The 15,493-nt window shown below is 39.4% G+C and overlaps 1 protein-coding gene across 1 annotated transcript in view; it reads left to right on the top strand.

Annotated features, from left to right (window-relative positions):
• The window catches only part of POLR2B (RNA polymerase II subunit B), a 47,539-nt gene that overhangs the window by 6,763 nt on the left and 25,283 nt on the right, over positions 1–15,493 (top strand). Inside the window, exons 3-10 of the mRNA XM_066232594.1 lie at positions 827–977; positions 4,493–4,605; positions 5,264–5,483; positions 5,854–6,012; positions 7,986–8,150; positions 11,095–11,291; positions 11,447–11,566; positions 12,797–12,983. Coding sequence (XP_066088691.1) covers positions 827–977; positions 4,493–4,605; positions 5,264–5,483; positions 5,854–6,012; positions 7,986–8,150; positions 11,095–11,291; positions 11,447–11,566; positions 12,797–12,983 — 1,312 coding nt within the window. The remainder of the gene's footprint in view (positions 1–826; positions 978–4,492; positions 4,606–5,263; positions 5,484–5,853; positions 6,013–7,985; positions 8,151–11,094; positions 11,292–11,446; positions 11,567–12,796; positions 12,984–15,493) is intronic.

Raw genomic sequence — 15,493 nt, 5'->3', positions numbered from 1 at the left:
CCCTGGCCGGGAATCGAACCCAGGACTTCTGCACGCCAGGCCGACACTCTACCACTGAGCCAACTGGCCAGGGCAGAAGTCGATGCTTCTCATCTCTCCTTCCGCCCTCTTCCTTCCTGTCTCTGTAAAAAAAAGTAATGAAACTCCGGAAGAACCCTTATATACAAAGGTAACTTTTAAGTAATAAAGTAACATCCTGCTGTGTTAGGCTATAAAATGCTATAACTTTGCCCTCAACAAACATTATGGTGTATTTCCTCTTGGTTGACTCCCTCCCCCTTTTTTGTGTTTAGCATATGGTTGTGTGATATTTTATTTTATTTTAATTTTTATTAATGTTAATTTATTCTATTAACATGGATTCAAGTGTCCCACTCAATATAGCTCCCTCGGCCCACCCTTTGTCCCCCATTATACCCCTTCTTTCTCCCTTTTCTAAGAACAGGTGCTTCTGACATTCTGCTAGTTGTATTTGGAATATAACTGAACCCTTCTTGGACATTGTTTTATTAAAAATGTTTCCAAGAGGTTGGATGTAATTTATAAAGGACATTGGTAAATTAGTGCTCCCTTACAGTTCTTAGGTTGTGCTTTAATTATTTTACCCTTAAGTATAAGTCTCGTTTCCACAAACTTAGGTTCTACAAAGAAAGTTTTCCTAGTGTCATCCCTTTTTTGAATACCTCATAGTATCTTGTGTAGTAATTGGCATATAGTGGTTGGTATTTAGTGATTGTTTATTGAACTTAATTATAATGAAAATGGGGAAATGTACTTGAAAACATGAATGAGTTGTAACTAATTAGGAACTCAAATATTTTCCCAGTTCCTATTTTGATGAGAAAGGCTTGGTCAGACAACAGCTGGATTCTTTTGATGAGTTTATTCAGATGTCTGTTCAAAGAATTGTAGAAGATGCTCCACCTATAGACCTACAAGCTGAAGCTCAGCATGCTAGTGGAGAAGTGGAAGAACCGGTAAGATGGCTATTCTAATAAAGTAATGCGTAAGTTAAATAAGAGTATTGATTTGAAATTTCAATTCTCTCACCTGGCTTAAAAATTAAAAAAAAAAGTCACTTAATTTATTTAGCAGAGTATTTACAGCATCTTCAATCAGCTTCTGATTTTTTCTTACAAGTGGAGCCTGACCAAGCGGTGGCACAGTGGATAGAGCATTGGCCTGGGATGCAGAGGACCCAAGTTTGAAACCCCAAAGTTGCCAGCTTGAGTGCTGGCTCATCCTACCTGAGCATAGGCTCACTGACTTGAGCATGGGGTCGCCTGCTTGAGCATGGGGTAGACATGACCCCATGGTTGCGGGCTTGAGCCCAAAGGCCATGGGCTTGAGCCCAAGGTTGCTGGTTTAAGTGAGGGGTCACTGGCTTGGCTGGAGCTCCCTGGTTAAGGCACATAGGAGAAAGCAGTCAGTGAACAATTAAGGTGCTGCAACGAAGAATTGATACTTTTCATCTCTTCCCTTTCCTGTCTGTATGTCTCTATCTGTCCCTCTCTCTGTCTCTCTCACTTAAACAAAAACAAAAAACAAATGGGAGAAATGCGTTTTTGCAAGTACAGTTGATCCTTGAACAACATGGATTTCAACTGCATGAGTCTGCATATACACGGGTATTTTTCATCTTGTACACAGATGAGGTAAACTTACAGTATTAATAAATACAGTACTATAAATGTATTTGATGAGTTTCTTAATAACATTTTCTTTTCTCTAACTTTATGGTTAGAATATTATATATAATAATATGTAAAACATGTTTATCGACTGCTTATGTTATTGATAAGGTTTCTGGTCAATAGTAGGCTATAAGTAGTTAAGTTTTTGGGGAGTCAAAAGTTATATGCAGATTTTTGACTGCATAGGGTGGGGATGTGGATTGGCACCCTGACCCCCAAGTTGTTCAGGGATCAACTGAATCTTAAACCCTAATCCCTACACTGGTAGTAGGTATTTAATAGTCAGAGAGAAGGAACTCAGAAATAAGATGAAGCAAGCTAGAAATAGTCATATTCCTTCAGAAAAGCCCACTTTTTTCCTTTCACAGTTTAAGGAATCTTAAAGAAAAAGTATTTGAAGGACTTTTTTCTCTTGATTATTTGTTGCATGAAATACATTATATATTATTATTGCAATATAAGAAATAATACAGGAAAATCACCTGAACATATAAGCTATTTTAATTTTTCTAAGTTTCTTAAAGTCTTTGTTGACAAATATGCATATTTTTGGCATTGTTAAAATCATAGCAAGGTTATGATTTTTTTTTTTTTTTTTCATTTTTCTGAAGCTGGAAACAGGGAGAGACAGTCAGACAGACTCCCGCATGCGCCCGACCGGGATCCACCCGGCACGCCCACCATGGGGCGACGCTCTGCCCACCATGGGGCAATGCTCTGCCCATCCTGGGGGTCGCCATGTTGGGCCCAGAGCCACTCTAGCGCCTGAGGCAGAGGCCACAGAGCCATCCCCAGCGCCCGGGCCATCTTTGCTCCAATGGAGCCTTGGCTGCGGGAGGGGAAGAGAGAGACAGAGAGGAAAGCGCGACGGAGGGGTGGAGAAGCAAATGGGCGCTTCTCCTGTGTGCCCTGGCCGGGAATCGAACCCAGGTCCTCCGCACGCTAGGCCGACGCTCTACCGCTGAGCCAACCGGCCAGGGCAAGGTTATGATTTTATAGTCTGGTTTTACACGGATGATTATCAGTATGTAGTCTAAAGTGACGATCGTCTGTAGTCTTTCAGTAAAGAGGCAGTGTGATAGGCCCTGAGAGACGGGAACTGGGAAACAGTGAGGCAGGGAGAACCCCAGACATAGAGTTAGACAGAGGGAATGGTTTAGGTTTCTGGCCAGTCCCTCTTTTCTATAGTTAGCTCCTAGGGCTTGATACATTTTTCTTACTCTATTTGGAGATGCTGCACAGACTTGCTGTTAAGAACAAAAATAATTGGCTCTTCTGGCAGTGTACTGGCAAAATAGGCATAAAATGCCTTTTTTATACTTAAGGCATTTTTGCTTCATTGTCTTTGCAGAACAAGAAAGTAACAAAATAACAGCACATTCCAAGTGCTAGTACTATTGGAGGAAGAAATCTGGAAGCTGGTGTATCAGAGCCTAGTGGAAAAGATGGAAGGGATTTACATGACTGAAGGGCAGGGTAGAACTTATCTTAGAGAAAACATACTTAGGCATTTCAGCCAGAAAATGCTTGATGTATTTGGCTTAGGGATAGAATGGGGACCATACAGGCAGTATATGATTTATAATGCGATCTGATTTTGATGGGTATTAGTAGAAAATAAGATGGAACAAGATGGTCCTAGTTTTTGGATATCTTTGGGAATTGTTAAAAGAGTGTCAGAACATATGCTAAAGCATTATTTTAGAAAGGTTACTTTGGAAATGGTGTAAACTTGGAGTGGTAAGCGATTGGCAGCAGATAAAAATCACTAAATAGCCCAGGTTGAAAGTACTAATGTCCTAGACTAGGATGATGGTGGAAATAAGGAGTAGGTGGATGGCTTCCCTTTGCTTCATGGTCATCCCCAGTTCTCTTTGCCCTTTACCTACTCGTTTAGGGAAACTCAAGTGTCCGTGGTCTGTTTGGTCTCATCTTCTCTGAGATTTGATTTAGAGAGAAATTCATTGTCTGTTTATCTCTGGAAAGTTCTCATGTGTCTTGTTTTATTGAGCAGCAAATAGATATTTAATTGAAAACATTTTTTTTTCCTGCTGTGGGCTGAGATATAATCAACTAGGGTTGGAAGTTCTGGTCCTTTATATAGAATAATTAGGATTTCTTTTTTTTGTATGTTCAAGAATTAGGTGTGCATTTTTTTTTTCTGGTGCTATGTTGATTAGATTAGAGTACAGCTCTAATTGTATGAATTTACCTTCTTTGTTGTCTGGTAACTTTGTATCTCTGACCCTAACTAAGGAGAGGGCACATGAAACTATGTAGATCTTTAATACAAATACATTTGAATTGTTTAAACTTACAGCACATGGTAGGTGCATAACCTTTATTTACTTGTGAGATATTATTTCTTTTTCTTTTTAATTTTTTTTAAGATTTTATTTATTCATTTTAGAGAGGAGAGACAGAGAGGGAGAGGGGGAGAGAGAAGGTGGGGAGGAGCAGGAAGCATCAACTCCCATATGTGCCTTGACCAGGCAAGCCGAGGGTTTCGAACCAGCGACCTCAGCGTTGCAGGTTCACACTTGATCCACTGCGCTACCACAGGCCATGCTATATTGTTTCTTTTTATCTTCTGTGTTAAAAAGGAATTAAATATAAAACTTGACATCTATGGAATATGGATGTTGACTTTGGAGAGTCCCCGCATTAATAAAGTAGATTAATTTCACCAGTATCTAGAACTTCTACTGTAAATATTAATGTTGATTGAAATACAGTCATTAAAACTTTTATAGAAAAGAGTTGTTTACCCTCTACGTGTGTTTTTGGTTTTATTTTAGCCAAGATATTTGCTGAAGTTTGAACAAATTTACCTCTCCAAGCCTACCCACTGGGAAAGAGATGGTGCTCCAGAGCCGATGAGGCCAAATGAGGCCAGACTAAGAAATCTCACGTAAGAAAAATTTTTTCCAACAGCTGATAGTGAAATACAGATAAGAATTCAGAAAATGTAATTTTAAGTAGTTGAGAGTTTTAGCAAATATCTTACTATTTACTTTTTTAAAAAACTGTTTATTTTATTGATTTTAGAGAGAGGAAAGGGGAAAGAGAGACAGGAATATCAATCTTTTTTCTATATGTGCTGTAACCAGGGATCTAACCAGCAACCTCTGTGCTTCTGGACGCTCTAACTCTGTGGTAGTCAACCTGGTTCCTACTGCCGACTAGTGGGCGTTCCAGCTTTCATGGTGGGCGGTAGCGGAGCAACCAAAGTATAAATAAAAAGATAGATTTAACTATAGTAAGTTGTTTTATAAAGATTTACTCTGCCAAACTTAGCGAAAATCCGACATAAACTACTTGGTAAGTAATTATTATATGCTTTAACTTGCTGTAACTCTGCTTTATAAATTTTATAAAGTTACTTCCCTACTTTATAAATCACCATTACTGTGGAACCGGTGGGCGGTTAGAAAATTTTACTACTAACAGAGATACAAAAGTGGGCGGTAGGTATAAAAAGGTTGACTACTCCTGCTCTAACTAACCGGGCTATCTGGCCAGGCCACATCTTGCTATTATTTAATTGTGTTCTCTTTTTATTTTCAAAGGTATTCTGCTCCACTTTATGTTGATATAACAAAAACAGTCATTAAAGAAGGTGAAGAGCAACTTCAGACTCAGCATCAGAAAACTTTTATAGGAAAAATCCCGATTATGTTGCGTTCAACTTATTGCCTGTTGAATGGCTTAACAGATCGTGATCTTTTTGAGTTAAATGAATGCCCCTTGGATCCTGGTGGCTATTTCATTATTAATGGATCAGAAAAGGTGTAGTAGCATTATTTTTTAAAAATTTACAAAATGACGTTTAAGATTTAAACTATGAAAGTTGAAATTAAAAAGTAAACTTTTATACAGAATGACCTGGAAGTGGCAGTTGAAGTATTTGGGGGGGGGGTGAACTTATATAAATCAAAGTTTTATTTAGTTGTATTATATAATATGCACTAGAAATATGTTCTGTTTGAGCTTACAAACTTCTATGAAGCATTTTATGCAAAATAGAATTTGTGAAGTTTAAGAAGTGATGTTTCAGTGGGCCTATATGATTGGATTAAATTAAGATGCAGATTTCGCTCTTTTTATTTCAAGGACTTTGTGGGTTTTATGGCTGTAACTTTTTTTATTGTCCACATAGGTTTTGATTGCTCAAGAGAAAATGGCAACAAACACAGTCTATGTATTTGCCAAAAAGGATTCTAAATATGCCTACACAGGAGAGTGTAGATCATGTCTGGAGAATTCTTCCCGACCCACTAGTACTATTTGGGTTAGCATGCTGGCAAGAGGAGGACAGGTATGGACTGGGATCTGATGTTGTTTGGGTTTATTCCTTTTTTGTAATTTACCAGACTGCATTCTTAGTCAGAAAGGTTTTATTCAACATGTTATTAGTGTTACAAGATAGGCATTGTATTATTTACTTATTGCTGCATAACAAATTACTCCAGTAGCAACATACATCATTTTATAGCTTCTGTAAGTCCAGGCTCTGGGTGTGGTTTAGCTGGGTCCTCAAGTTGAACATCTCTCACAAGGCTGCTGTCAACATGTGTGCCTGGACTGCAGTCATCTTAAGGCAGGATTCAGTTCACCGTGGGACCTTGAACTGAGAGTCTCAGTTCCTTGCTGGGTTTTGGCTGGAAGCCTCTCTCAATTCCTTGCCATGTGGGTTCCCTCCATATAGCTGCTAAGAAGATGGTAGCTTGTTTCATTAAAGAAAGTAATTGAGCCTGATCAGGCAGTGTCACAGTAGATAGAGCATTGGACTGGGACATGGAGGACCCAGGTTCAAAACCCCAAGGTCGCCAGCTTGAGTGCTGGCTCATTCAGCTTGAGTGGGGGGTCGCTGGCTTGAGCATGGGATCATAGACATAACCCCATAGTCTCTAGTTTGAGCCCAAAGGTCGCTGACTTGAGCAAGGGGTCAGTTGCTCTGTTGGAGCCCCCCCCCCACCTTCAAGGCACATATGAGAAAGCAGTCAATGAACAACTAAGGTGCCACAGTGAAAAATCGATGCTTCTCTTCTCTCTCCCTTCCTGTCTGTCTGTCCCTATGTGTTCCTCTCTCTGACTCTCTCTGTCTCTGTAAAAAAAAAGTAATTGAGAAGAGCCATGGAGTGTACAAGCAAGATAGAAGTGACAGTCTTTTATAACTTAATCTTGAAAGCAACATTCTGTCATTTTTGCCATACTGTTTTGTTTTTTATTTTAAGCTAGAGAGAGACAGAAAAGGGGAGAGATGAGAAGCATGAACTTGTAGTTGTGTCACTTTAGTTGTTCATTGATTGCTTATTATATGTGCCATGGCTGGGGGGCTGCAGCTGAACCAGTGACCCCTTGCTCAAGTCAGCAACCTTGCGCTTCAAGCCAATGACCTTGAGATCATGTCTATGATACCATGTTTAAGCTGGCAAGCCTGTGCACAAGCCAAATGAGCCCGTGCTCAAACCGGCAACCTGGGGTTTCGAATGTGGAACCTGAGCATCCCAGAGTAGACTGTCCACTGTGCCACCACTGGTTAGGCTCATATTCTCTTTTTTTTTTTTTTTAATTTTTTTTTTTTAATTTTTTTTTTCAGAGACAGAGAGAGTCAGAGAGAAGGATAGACAGGGACAGACAGACAGGAAAGGAGAGATGAGAAGCATCAATCATTAGTTTTTCATTGCGACACCTTAGGTATTCATTAATTGCTTTCTCATATATGCCTTGACTGTGGGGCTACAGCAGACCAAGTAATCCCTTGCTCGAGCCAGTGACCTTGGGTCCAAGCTAGTGAGCTTTTGCTCAAACCAGATGAGCCCGCACTCAAGCTGGCGACCTCGGGGTCTCAAACCTGAGTCTTTGGCATCCCAGTCTGATGCTCTATCCACTGTGCCACTGCCTGGTCAGGCTCTTTCTTTTTTGATCCCTTATCTAGTTCTTTTTTCCAGAGTTCTTTTTGGTGGTCAGAGAGAGTGGGGGGTCATATTCTTTTGCAGCCAGGAGTCATTTCCAATTACAGTACTGGGTAATTCTGAACAAATCTCGGCAGGCAGATAGTAGAGAACGGAAGTTTTCTCAGGTCTAAATGACCAGCCTGTCCATAAAATGAGTAAATCGGTTGCAGTGGTTTTGGAAAGCAGCCATGGGGGCATTCCTTAGAGTGTGAGAGGCATGCTTCTTTTGAAATACATGCAATGATGAACATGTATATAAAATGGGTCTCATGATGTTTTTGTATGGCTGTGATCTTTGTACTCTAATTCTAATGATATTTTATTTTTCTAGGGTGCAAAAAAGAGTGCTATTGGTCAGCGCATTGTGGCAACTCTACCTTACATAAAGCAAGAGGTTCCCATCATTATTGTGTTCAGAGCATTAGGTTTTGTGTCTGACAGAGATATTTTGGAGCATATTATTTATGATTTTGAAGATCCAGAGATGATGGAAATGGTAATGTATAAGCAAAATATATTCATAATGTTTTACAGGAGGTTTAAAGTTACTGACTGTTGTTAATCTTAAAGAAAGCCATTCTAAAGAGTAATTTAGCCTGACCTGTGGTGGCGCAGTGGAAAAAGTGTCGACCTGGAATGCTGAGGTCGCCGGTTTGAAACCCTGGGCTTGCCTGGTCAAGGCACATATGGGAGTTGATGCTTCCTGCTCCTCCCCTCTTCTCTCTCTCTCTCTCTCTCTCTTTCTCCTTCTCCTTCTCTCTCTCTCTCCAATAAAAATGAATAAATAAAATCTAAAAAAAAAGAGTAATTTACTTGTCACAAATCTCATGTCATTTACTGGGTATCGAAAGCCTTTAGCCCTGCCTCAGTTTCTTTCCTGGCAATTCTCTAAAATAGATGTGAACGCTGGAGGCATCAGAGGTCACTGACAGCAGTAAGAAGAAACAGTAGTAAGGAAAATCATAAAAGCATACCAGTCTGGTGTAATTTAGTAAAAAGGGAAAATTAGTAGTTTGTATCTTTCTTTTTTCTTTTAAACTTTTTATTTTGAAGTAATTTCAAACTTAGAGAAAGTTGCAAGAACTCCTGTATACTCTTCACCCAGATTCACCAGTGGTTACCTTTGGTGCATTTGCTTAGCATTCTCTTTATATACACGTTTTATTCTGGAACATTTGAGAATGTCTCAGGGGTCATGCCTCTTTACTCCTTAATACTTCCATGCATATTTCCTAAGAAGCAGGACATTTACTTCCATAATCATAGTACAGTTATCACAATCAGGACATTTAACTTAGGTTCTATTCTAATAACCCATAGATCTCATTCAGGTTTTTGCCAGTTGTCCTGATAACGTTCTTAATAGCATTTGTTTTTCTTCCGGATTCAGAATCCAATCCTGGATCATTTATTGCATGTTGTTTTTATGACTCTTTCCCTTGTCTTTCTCCTTAGTGTTTCATGACCTTGAAATTTTTTGGAGAGTCTAGGCCAGGGGTCTCAAACTCGCGGCCCGCGGGCCACATGCGGCCCGCCGAACAATTTTGTGCGGCCCGCAGACTAATCCACGAAGTTCAAAATATTTTGGTTAAAATTAAGTAAGCCTAGGGGCCTACTTGTATTTGCCGAACGGCTGTGATCTTGCTCTGTGGCCCACATGCTGAGGTTGAGTTTGAGACCCCTGGTCTAGGCCATTTATTTTGTAGAATTTCCCTCAGTTTGGGTTTTCTCTTACTTCCTCATGATTTGATTCAGTTTATTCATTTTTGGGCAGGAAAAATGCAGAAATAATATTGTGCGCTTCCCAGGGCAGTCTACCAGGAGTCACATGGTATTGTTTTGACTTGTTATTTGTAGTGTTAACTCTAGAGTGTGGTGTCTGTTAAGTTCCTCTCCTGTAAAGATGAGATTCTTGTGAGAAGGGTTTTGAGTCTAGAATTTGAATATTTGTTTCCTTATTAGTCTTTTCCATTAATGATCCTTTTCTTAATAAATAGTAATTGACCTTAAAGTTGTCCTGTATTGTCCAGAGACTTTAAGACTTCAAAGAAACAAAGTAAAATTCAGGCTAAGCATTAGTTACAAACTTAGAAAATGGAATATGTTTTACTTATTAATTTATTGATACCGTTACATGAGGAGAACGGGTTCTGGTTAGATTTTACTTGAAGCTTTCCCAGCAGTTGTATGTTTTTTTTTAATACTTAAAGACATTACAGCCTAAGACTTTTAAGTATTTAAAAGAAAAGCTAATACATGTTATTTTTTTATCTAAAAGGCATCCCAAATTATTTGGATTGGATTCAGACAATATTCAAACTGAGATTTTCTTAGTAAAGTGAAAGACCTGGTTTGCTTTATGTATATTGTCTTTTTGAAAATTACTGTTTGTTCCTAGAGTTCTTAGGATGCTCAAGTGATCAAGCATTCACTGTGCAAAAGTGATTTAATTTCTTCTTCAACTGGAGTGGAATATAGAGATTATTTTATCCTGTTCCTTTATAAATGAGGAAACTGATTATGTGGCTGCTCAGATAGCATAGCTAGTTAGTGTCAGGTCTCCATAGCAATGTACTGTTAAAATATTCTCCTTTATAAAAAAACAGTGGTTTTATTTACAGGATAGAAACTTCTTAAACCAAGGTTTAAAGCAGTCTGGCACATTTATTCATTTGTAGGTTAGTAAATTTTAATTTGACTATTAAACTTCTCTAAGTTGATTTTAGAAGTTTGGAAGGAACTTTGTTTTGTTATTATTTATTAAAATGTAAAAAATAAAAACATTTTGCCTGACCAGGCAGTGGCATAGTGGATAGAGTGCCGGACTGGGATACAAAGGACCCAGGTTTGAAAACCCCAGGTCGCCAGCTTGAGCGTGAGCTCATCCAGCTTGAGTGGGGCTCACCAGTTTGAACGTGGGGTTGCTGGCTTGAGCATGGGATCATAGACATGACCCCATAGTCACTGGCTTGAGCCCAAAGGTCACCAGTTTGAAGCCCAAGGTGGCTGACTTGAGCAAGGAGTCACTTGCTCTGCTGTAGCCCCCTCCCCATCAAGGCACATATAAGAAGCAATCAGTGAACAACCAAGGTGCTGCAACGAAGAGTTGATGCTTCTCATCTTTCTCCCTTCCTGTCTGTCTGTCCCTATCTGTCCCTGTCCTTCTCTCTGTCACACACACATGCACACACAAAACATTTTTATAATGGAATTACTTGTATTTTTCTGGAAAGTATTGATTAGTGGATTTTATTAGAGATCTCTAGATCTCTTAAATGTCTTTAAGTTCTAAGATATTTTGAATTCTGGATATTTCTAAAACTATTTTCATAATTGATTAGGGTCATTGGAATAGTTAACATGATATAAATTAACAGTTGACTCATTTTTAAGGTGAAAATATGAATTTCAGAACAACTTTCATTTTAATTATCTGATAGGTTAAACCTTCTCTCGATGAAGCTTTTGTCATCCAAGAGCAGAATGTTGCACTAAATTTCATTGGCTCAAGAGGGGCAAAACCTGGTGTCACTAAAGAGAAGAGAATTAAATATGCAAAAGAAGTCTTACAAAAAGAAATGCTCCCTCATGTTGGTGTCAGTGATTTTTGTGAGACCAAAAAAGCTTATTTCTTGGGGTATGTTTTATTTCATTGTTTTAAGTTCTTTGCAAAATATATAGCTGAAATAAAGCTTTTTCTTAAAGCTCAAAATGTCAAAAATGATGTTTTAATATATGCATTTTTTATAATGCCAAAAATCGTTCTTTTTTCCATCTTTTTCTTTTTTTAAGGTACATGGTTCATAGGTTGCTTCTAGCAGCTTTGGGTAGAAGAGAATTAGATGACAGAGATCACTATGGAAACAAAAGATTGGATCTTGCTGGACCACTGCTTGCATTCTTATTTAGAGGGTAAGGAGTTCTAGAGTGGTGTTACTAAATGTAGAGAGATTTCACTTTAGATCGGTCGTTGTAGGTGGAGGAGCTAAACTATCTTGGCAGCCATATTGGGTGCATATGAAGTTAACTACATTCTCTTTGCCCCTTGCCCAGAAATAATTATGCTTCATTGTTGAGAATTTCGGGTATGTGAGGACAATATATTATAGTTCTTGTTTATGTTTTCCTCATTCCTCTGGTAGGTTTGCAAGGCATTTGAAAGCTGAGAGTTACTGCCTTGATTTTCTAAGAGCCAATATTAGAACTTTTATTAGTCCTGCTTTTGCATTTTATAAAAACACAAAACCTAAGGGAACTTTTTTTTTAAACTAAGGGAACTCATCAAAATATTAGCAGTGGTTGTCTCAGTATTGGGGCTGCATGTGATTTTATTTTATTTTAACTATGTTTTTATATTTTCCATGCTTTTTATAATGAACATACATTTTCGTAATTAGAAAAAATATATTTTAAAATAAAATATATCGACAATTTTAAAATAATATTAGCAGTTTTGTATATATTCTTAGTGTGTTGTAGATTAGTGTTCTTCAATTTTTTAAAATTATCCGACTAGGCCCTGGCTGGTTGGCTCAGTGGTAGAGCGTCGGCCTGGTGTGCAAGGGGTCCCGGGTTTGATTCCCGGCCAGGGCACACAGGGGAGGCACCCGTCTGCTTCTCCACCCCTGCCCCTCTCCTTCCTCTCTGTCTCTCTCTTCCCCTCCCACAGCGAGGCTCCATTGGAGCAAAGATGGCCTGGGCGCTGGGGATGGCTCCTTGGCCTCTGCCCCAGGCGCTAGAGTGGCTCTGGTCGCAACAGAGCGATGCCCCAGAGGGGCAGAGCATCCCCCCTGGTGGGCAGAGCGTCGCCCCCTGGTGGGCGTGCCGGGTGGATCCTGGTCGGGCACATGCGGGAGTCTGTCTGACTGTCTCTCCCTGTTTCCAGCTTCGGAAAAATACAAAAAAAAAAAAAAAAAAAAAAATTACCTGACTAAACAACCTCTTTTGACGTTTTTCCCCTAATTGCTCCCCCATATGTTTTTGTACAGTATGTACATCTGTACTTTATATAAAAAGAGTAATAACACGTTTCTCTCTCTACTCCAACCACTTTTTGCCCTCTTGTGGACAGTATTGTTTGTGCTGAGAATGTATGCTATAGACCTTTACGTGTTTAAAACTACCTACCATTTTGTTCTGCAGCATGTTTAAGAATTTGCTTAAAGAAGTACGGATCTATGCACAGAAGTTTATTGATCGAGGAAAGGATTTTAACTTGGAGTTGGCAATTAAAACAAGGATTATATCTGATGGCCTAAAATACTCATTAGCTACTGGCAACTGGGGTGACCAAAAGAAAGCTCATCAAGCCAGAGCTGGAGTGTCTCAGGTAAGAATGTCAAGGATGACCATGGGCTTAATAGGAAAATGTTATGGAACTAATAGATTCTTTCATTCATTGAATGTGAATTATTTTGCTTTTCTTTTTTCCTTGTTCAAATATAAAAGTACTGAAGGCTTTTGAATTGTGGTAAAGAAAATTTTCTTAAATTAGCTACTACTAGTACTAAGAGGGACTTAGGATTTGACTTGTATCAAGATAGTTAATAAATTAGAGAAGCTACTTGGGAGGTCAGACAGTCTATATTGAAATTTTGGGGTCTTAAAACTTTTTGTTAGAAGCTGACAATATAAATGGGCATTTATTCCTTTGTTGCAAAATATAGTACTTCTAATACTGATTTCTCTGTTGTCTGGTTGTATATACAGTGAATGCAGTAGCTACTCTCAGGTGGAATGTCTCACTAGGCCTTTTTTTATTTTTTCTATTTTCAAAGAAGATTAAAAATTTGTAATGCACACGTCTAACTTAATGGAATATTTTTTTTGGATCTTGGTCTCTTTGCCTTTTTTTTGAGAGAGAGAGAGACAGATAGGAAGGGAGAGAAGCATAACTCAGTTGCAGCACCTTAGTTGTTCATTGATTGCTTTCTCGTATGTGCCTTGACTGGGGGGCTGCAGCTGACCCAGTGACTCCTTGGGCTCTAGCCAGCGACCGTGGGGTCATGTCTGTGATCCTGTGCTCAAGGCGATGAGCCTGCACACATACCAGTGACGTTGGGGTTCTGAACTTGGGTCCATAGAGCTTCAGGCTGATGCTCTATCCACTGCGCCACTCTCTGGCTAGGCTACTTTTTTATTTTTTAACTAGCCTGTATCAGTCTTACCTGGTTAGTTTGGCATTCAGAGACCAAATTTAAGTACTTGATTCCTGGAAACCCAAAGGCTCTGAGAAATTCTGGGGGCTTTTGTTTTTTTTACTTCTTTATTTTTTAAAGATTTTATTTATTGATTTTAGAGAGAGAGGGAGCAAGATTGTAGTTGCTTCACTTTAGTTGTTCAGTGACTGCTTCTCATATGTGCCCTGACTGGGCTAGCCCCGGGTTTCGAACTGGTGAGCATCCCAGGTTAACGCTTTATCCACTGTGCCACCACTGGTTAGGCTGGAAGGCTTTCTGATAGCAAAGTTAAATTTCTAGTTCCTTTTACTTTAGTAAGGATTTATTGAGTATACTCGATGTTTGTGATGTTCAATTCACAAACATGAATGAGATACTGTTCCAGCCCTCAAGGAGATCACCATGTATCAGAGAAAACAGATTCATCCATATACGTCTCACTAGGCTGTGAGCTGCATTATGATAAATGCCACGTTGCCTTCTCAGTTTGGTAAATGGTTATTGGGACTTTTGATGAGCCAGGCACTCTGCCACCATTGGAGATTGCAGAGATGAATAAAACATGATCCCTGATCTTCAGTAATTTACCATCTGTACTCTTAGATAGATTTAATTTTATTTTTATTTTATTTATTCATTTTAGAAAGGAGAGAGAGAGGGAGAGAGAGAGAGAGGAGAGAGACAGAGAAGGGGGGGAGGAGCAGGAAGCATCAACTCCCATATGTGCCTTGACCAGGCAAGCCCAGGGTTTTGAACTGGCGACCTCAGCATTTCCAGGTTGACGCTTTATCCACTGCGCCACCACAGGTCAGGCAACTAAACTCTTAGATTTCAACAGTTACAACATGGTACAGTTAAGTATTATAATGAGCGGTATGCCCAACTGCTCTGTGGGAATTCTGGAGAAAAGGATTTAACACCGCCTGAGATGGTGAAAAGTCTTTAGGAGGGAACAGCTGAGCTGAATTTTGAAGGGTAATTGTAAAATTTTCAAGCCTGGGGGGAGTGGAAAACCAGTGGCTCATTGGAAAATTGGAGAAAACTTATCAATATCTTGAACAAAGGGATGGAGAGAGGAAAGCATGAGTATGTGGGCAGAGCTAGAGCAGTTTATGACTTTCAAATCAAAGTAGGAGAGTTAGTATGATGGGGTTGGAGAGGGGAGCTGGGAACAGCTAGCTCCTTGAGGGGAATGCCGTCTTCATTTTGTTTTTTTAGGTAGATTCACAGGAATTGGCAGTGTGGAGAAGAGAACTGAGAAGGATGAAGTTGGTGGGAGGAATATTGTTGCAACAGGCTGAGTGAGAAATAATTAGGGCCTGGACTAGAGCGGTCATGTAGAGGCGGAGGGTGTAGTCAAATTTGAAAAATATTTAGGAAGTATGTTTTATAACAGTGCTTTTCAACTGTTGGTCTGATGGAAATTTCATGTCAGTCCATGAAAGAGTTAATCACTCTTGATGTTTGAAGATGTAGTCCCAGTGATCTTGGTCAAATTTGCTCACGCTCAGAGTGATTTCTGCCTTAGCGGTCCCCGAAATAATTCTCCTATTTTTACTGGTTCCCAGGTGTAAAAAGGTTGAAAACCACTATTTTATAAGACTTTGTGATAGAGTAATTAAGTGATGAGAAACTCCATAGAGTACAGAGAAGAGAACAG

Source organism: Saccopteryx bilineata, chromosome 5 (assembly GCF_036850765.1).
Source record: "Saccopteryx bilineata isolate mSacBil1 chromosome 5, mSacBil1_pri_phased_curated, whole genome shotgun sequence".
In the NCBI taxonomy this organism is placed as follows: Eukaryota; Metazoa; Chordata; class Mammalia; order Chiroptera; family Emballonuridae; genus Saccopteryx; species Saccopteryx bilineata.
The sequence above is the reverse complement of the archived record's forward strand: the minus strand, read 5'-3'. Positions and strand labels throughout refer to the sequence as shown.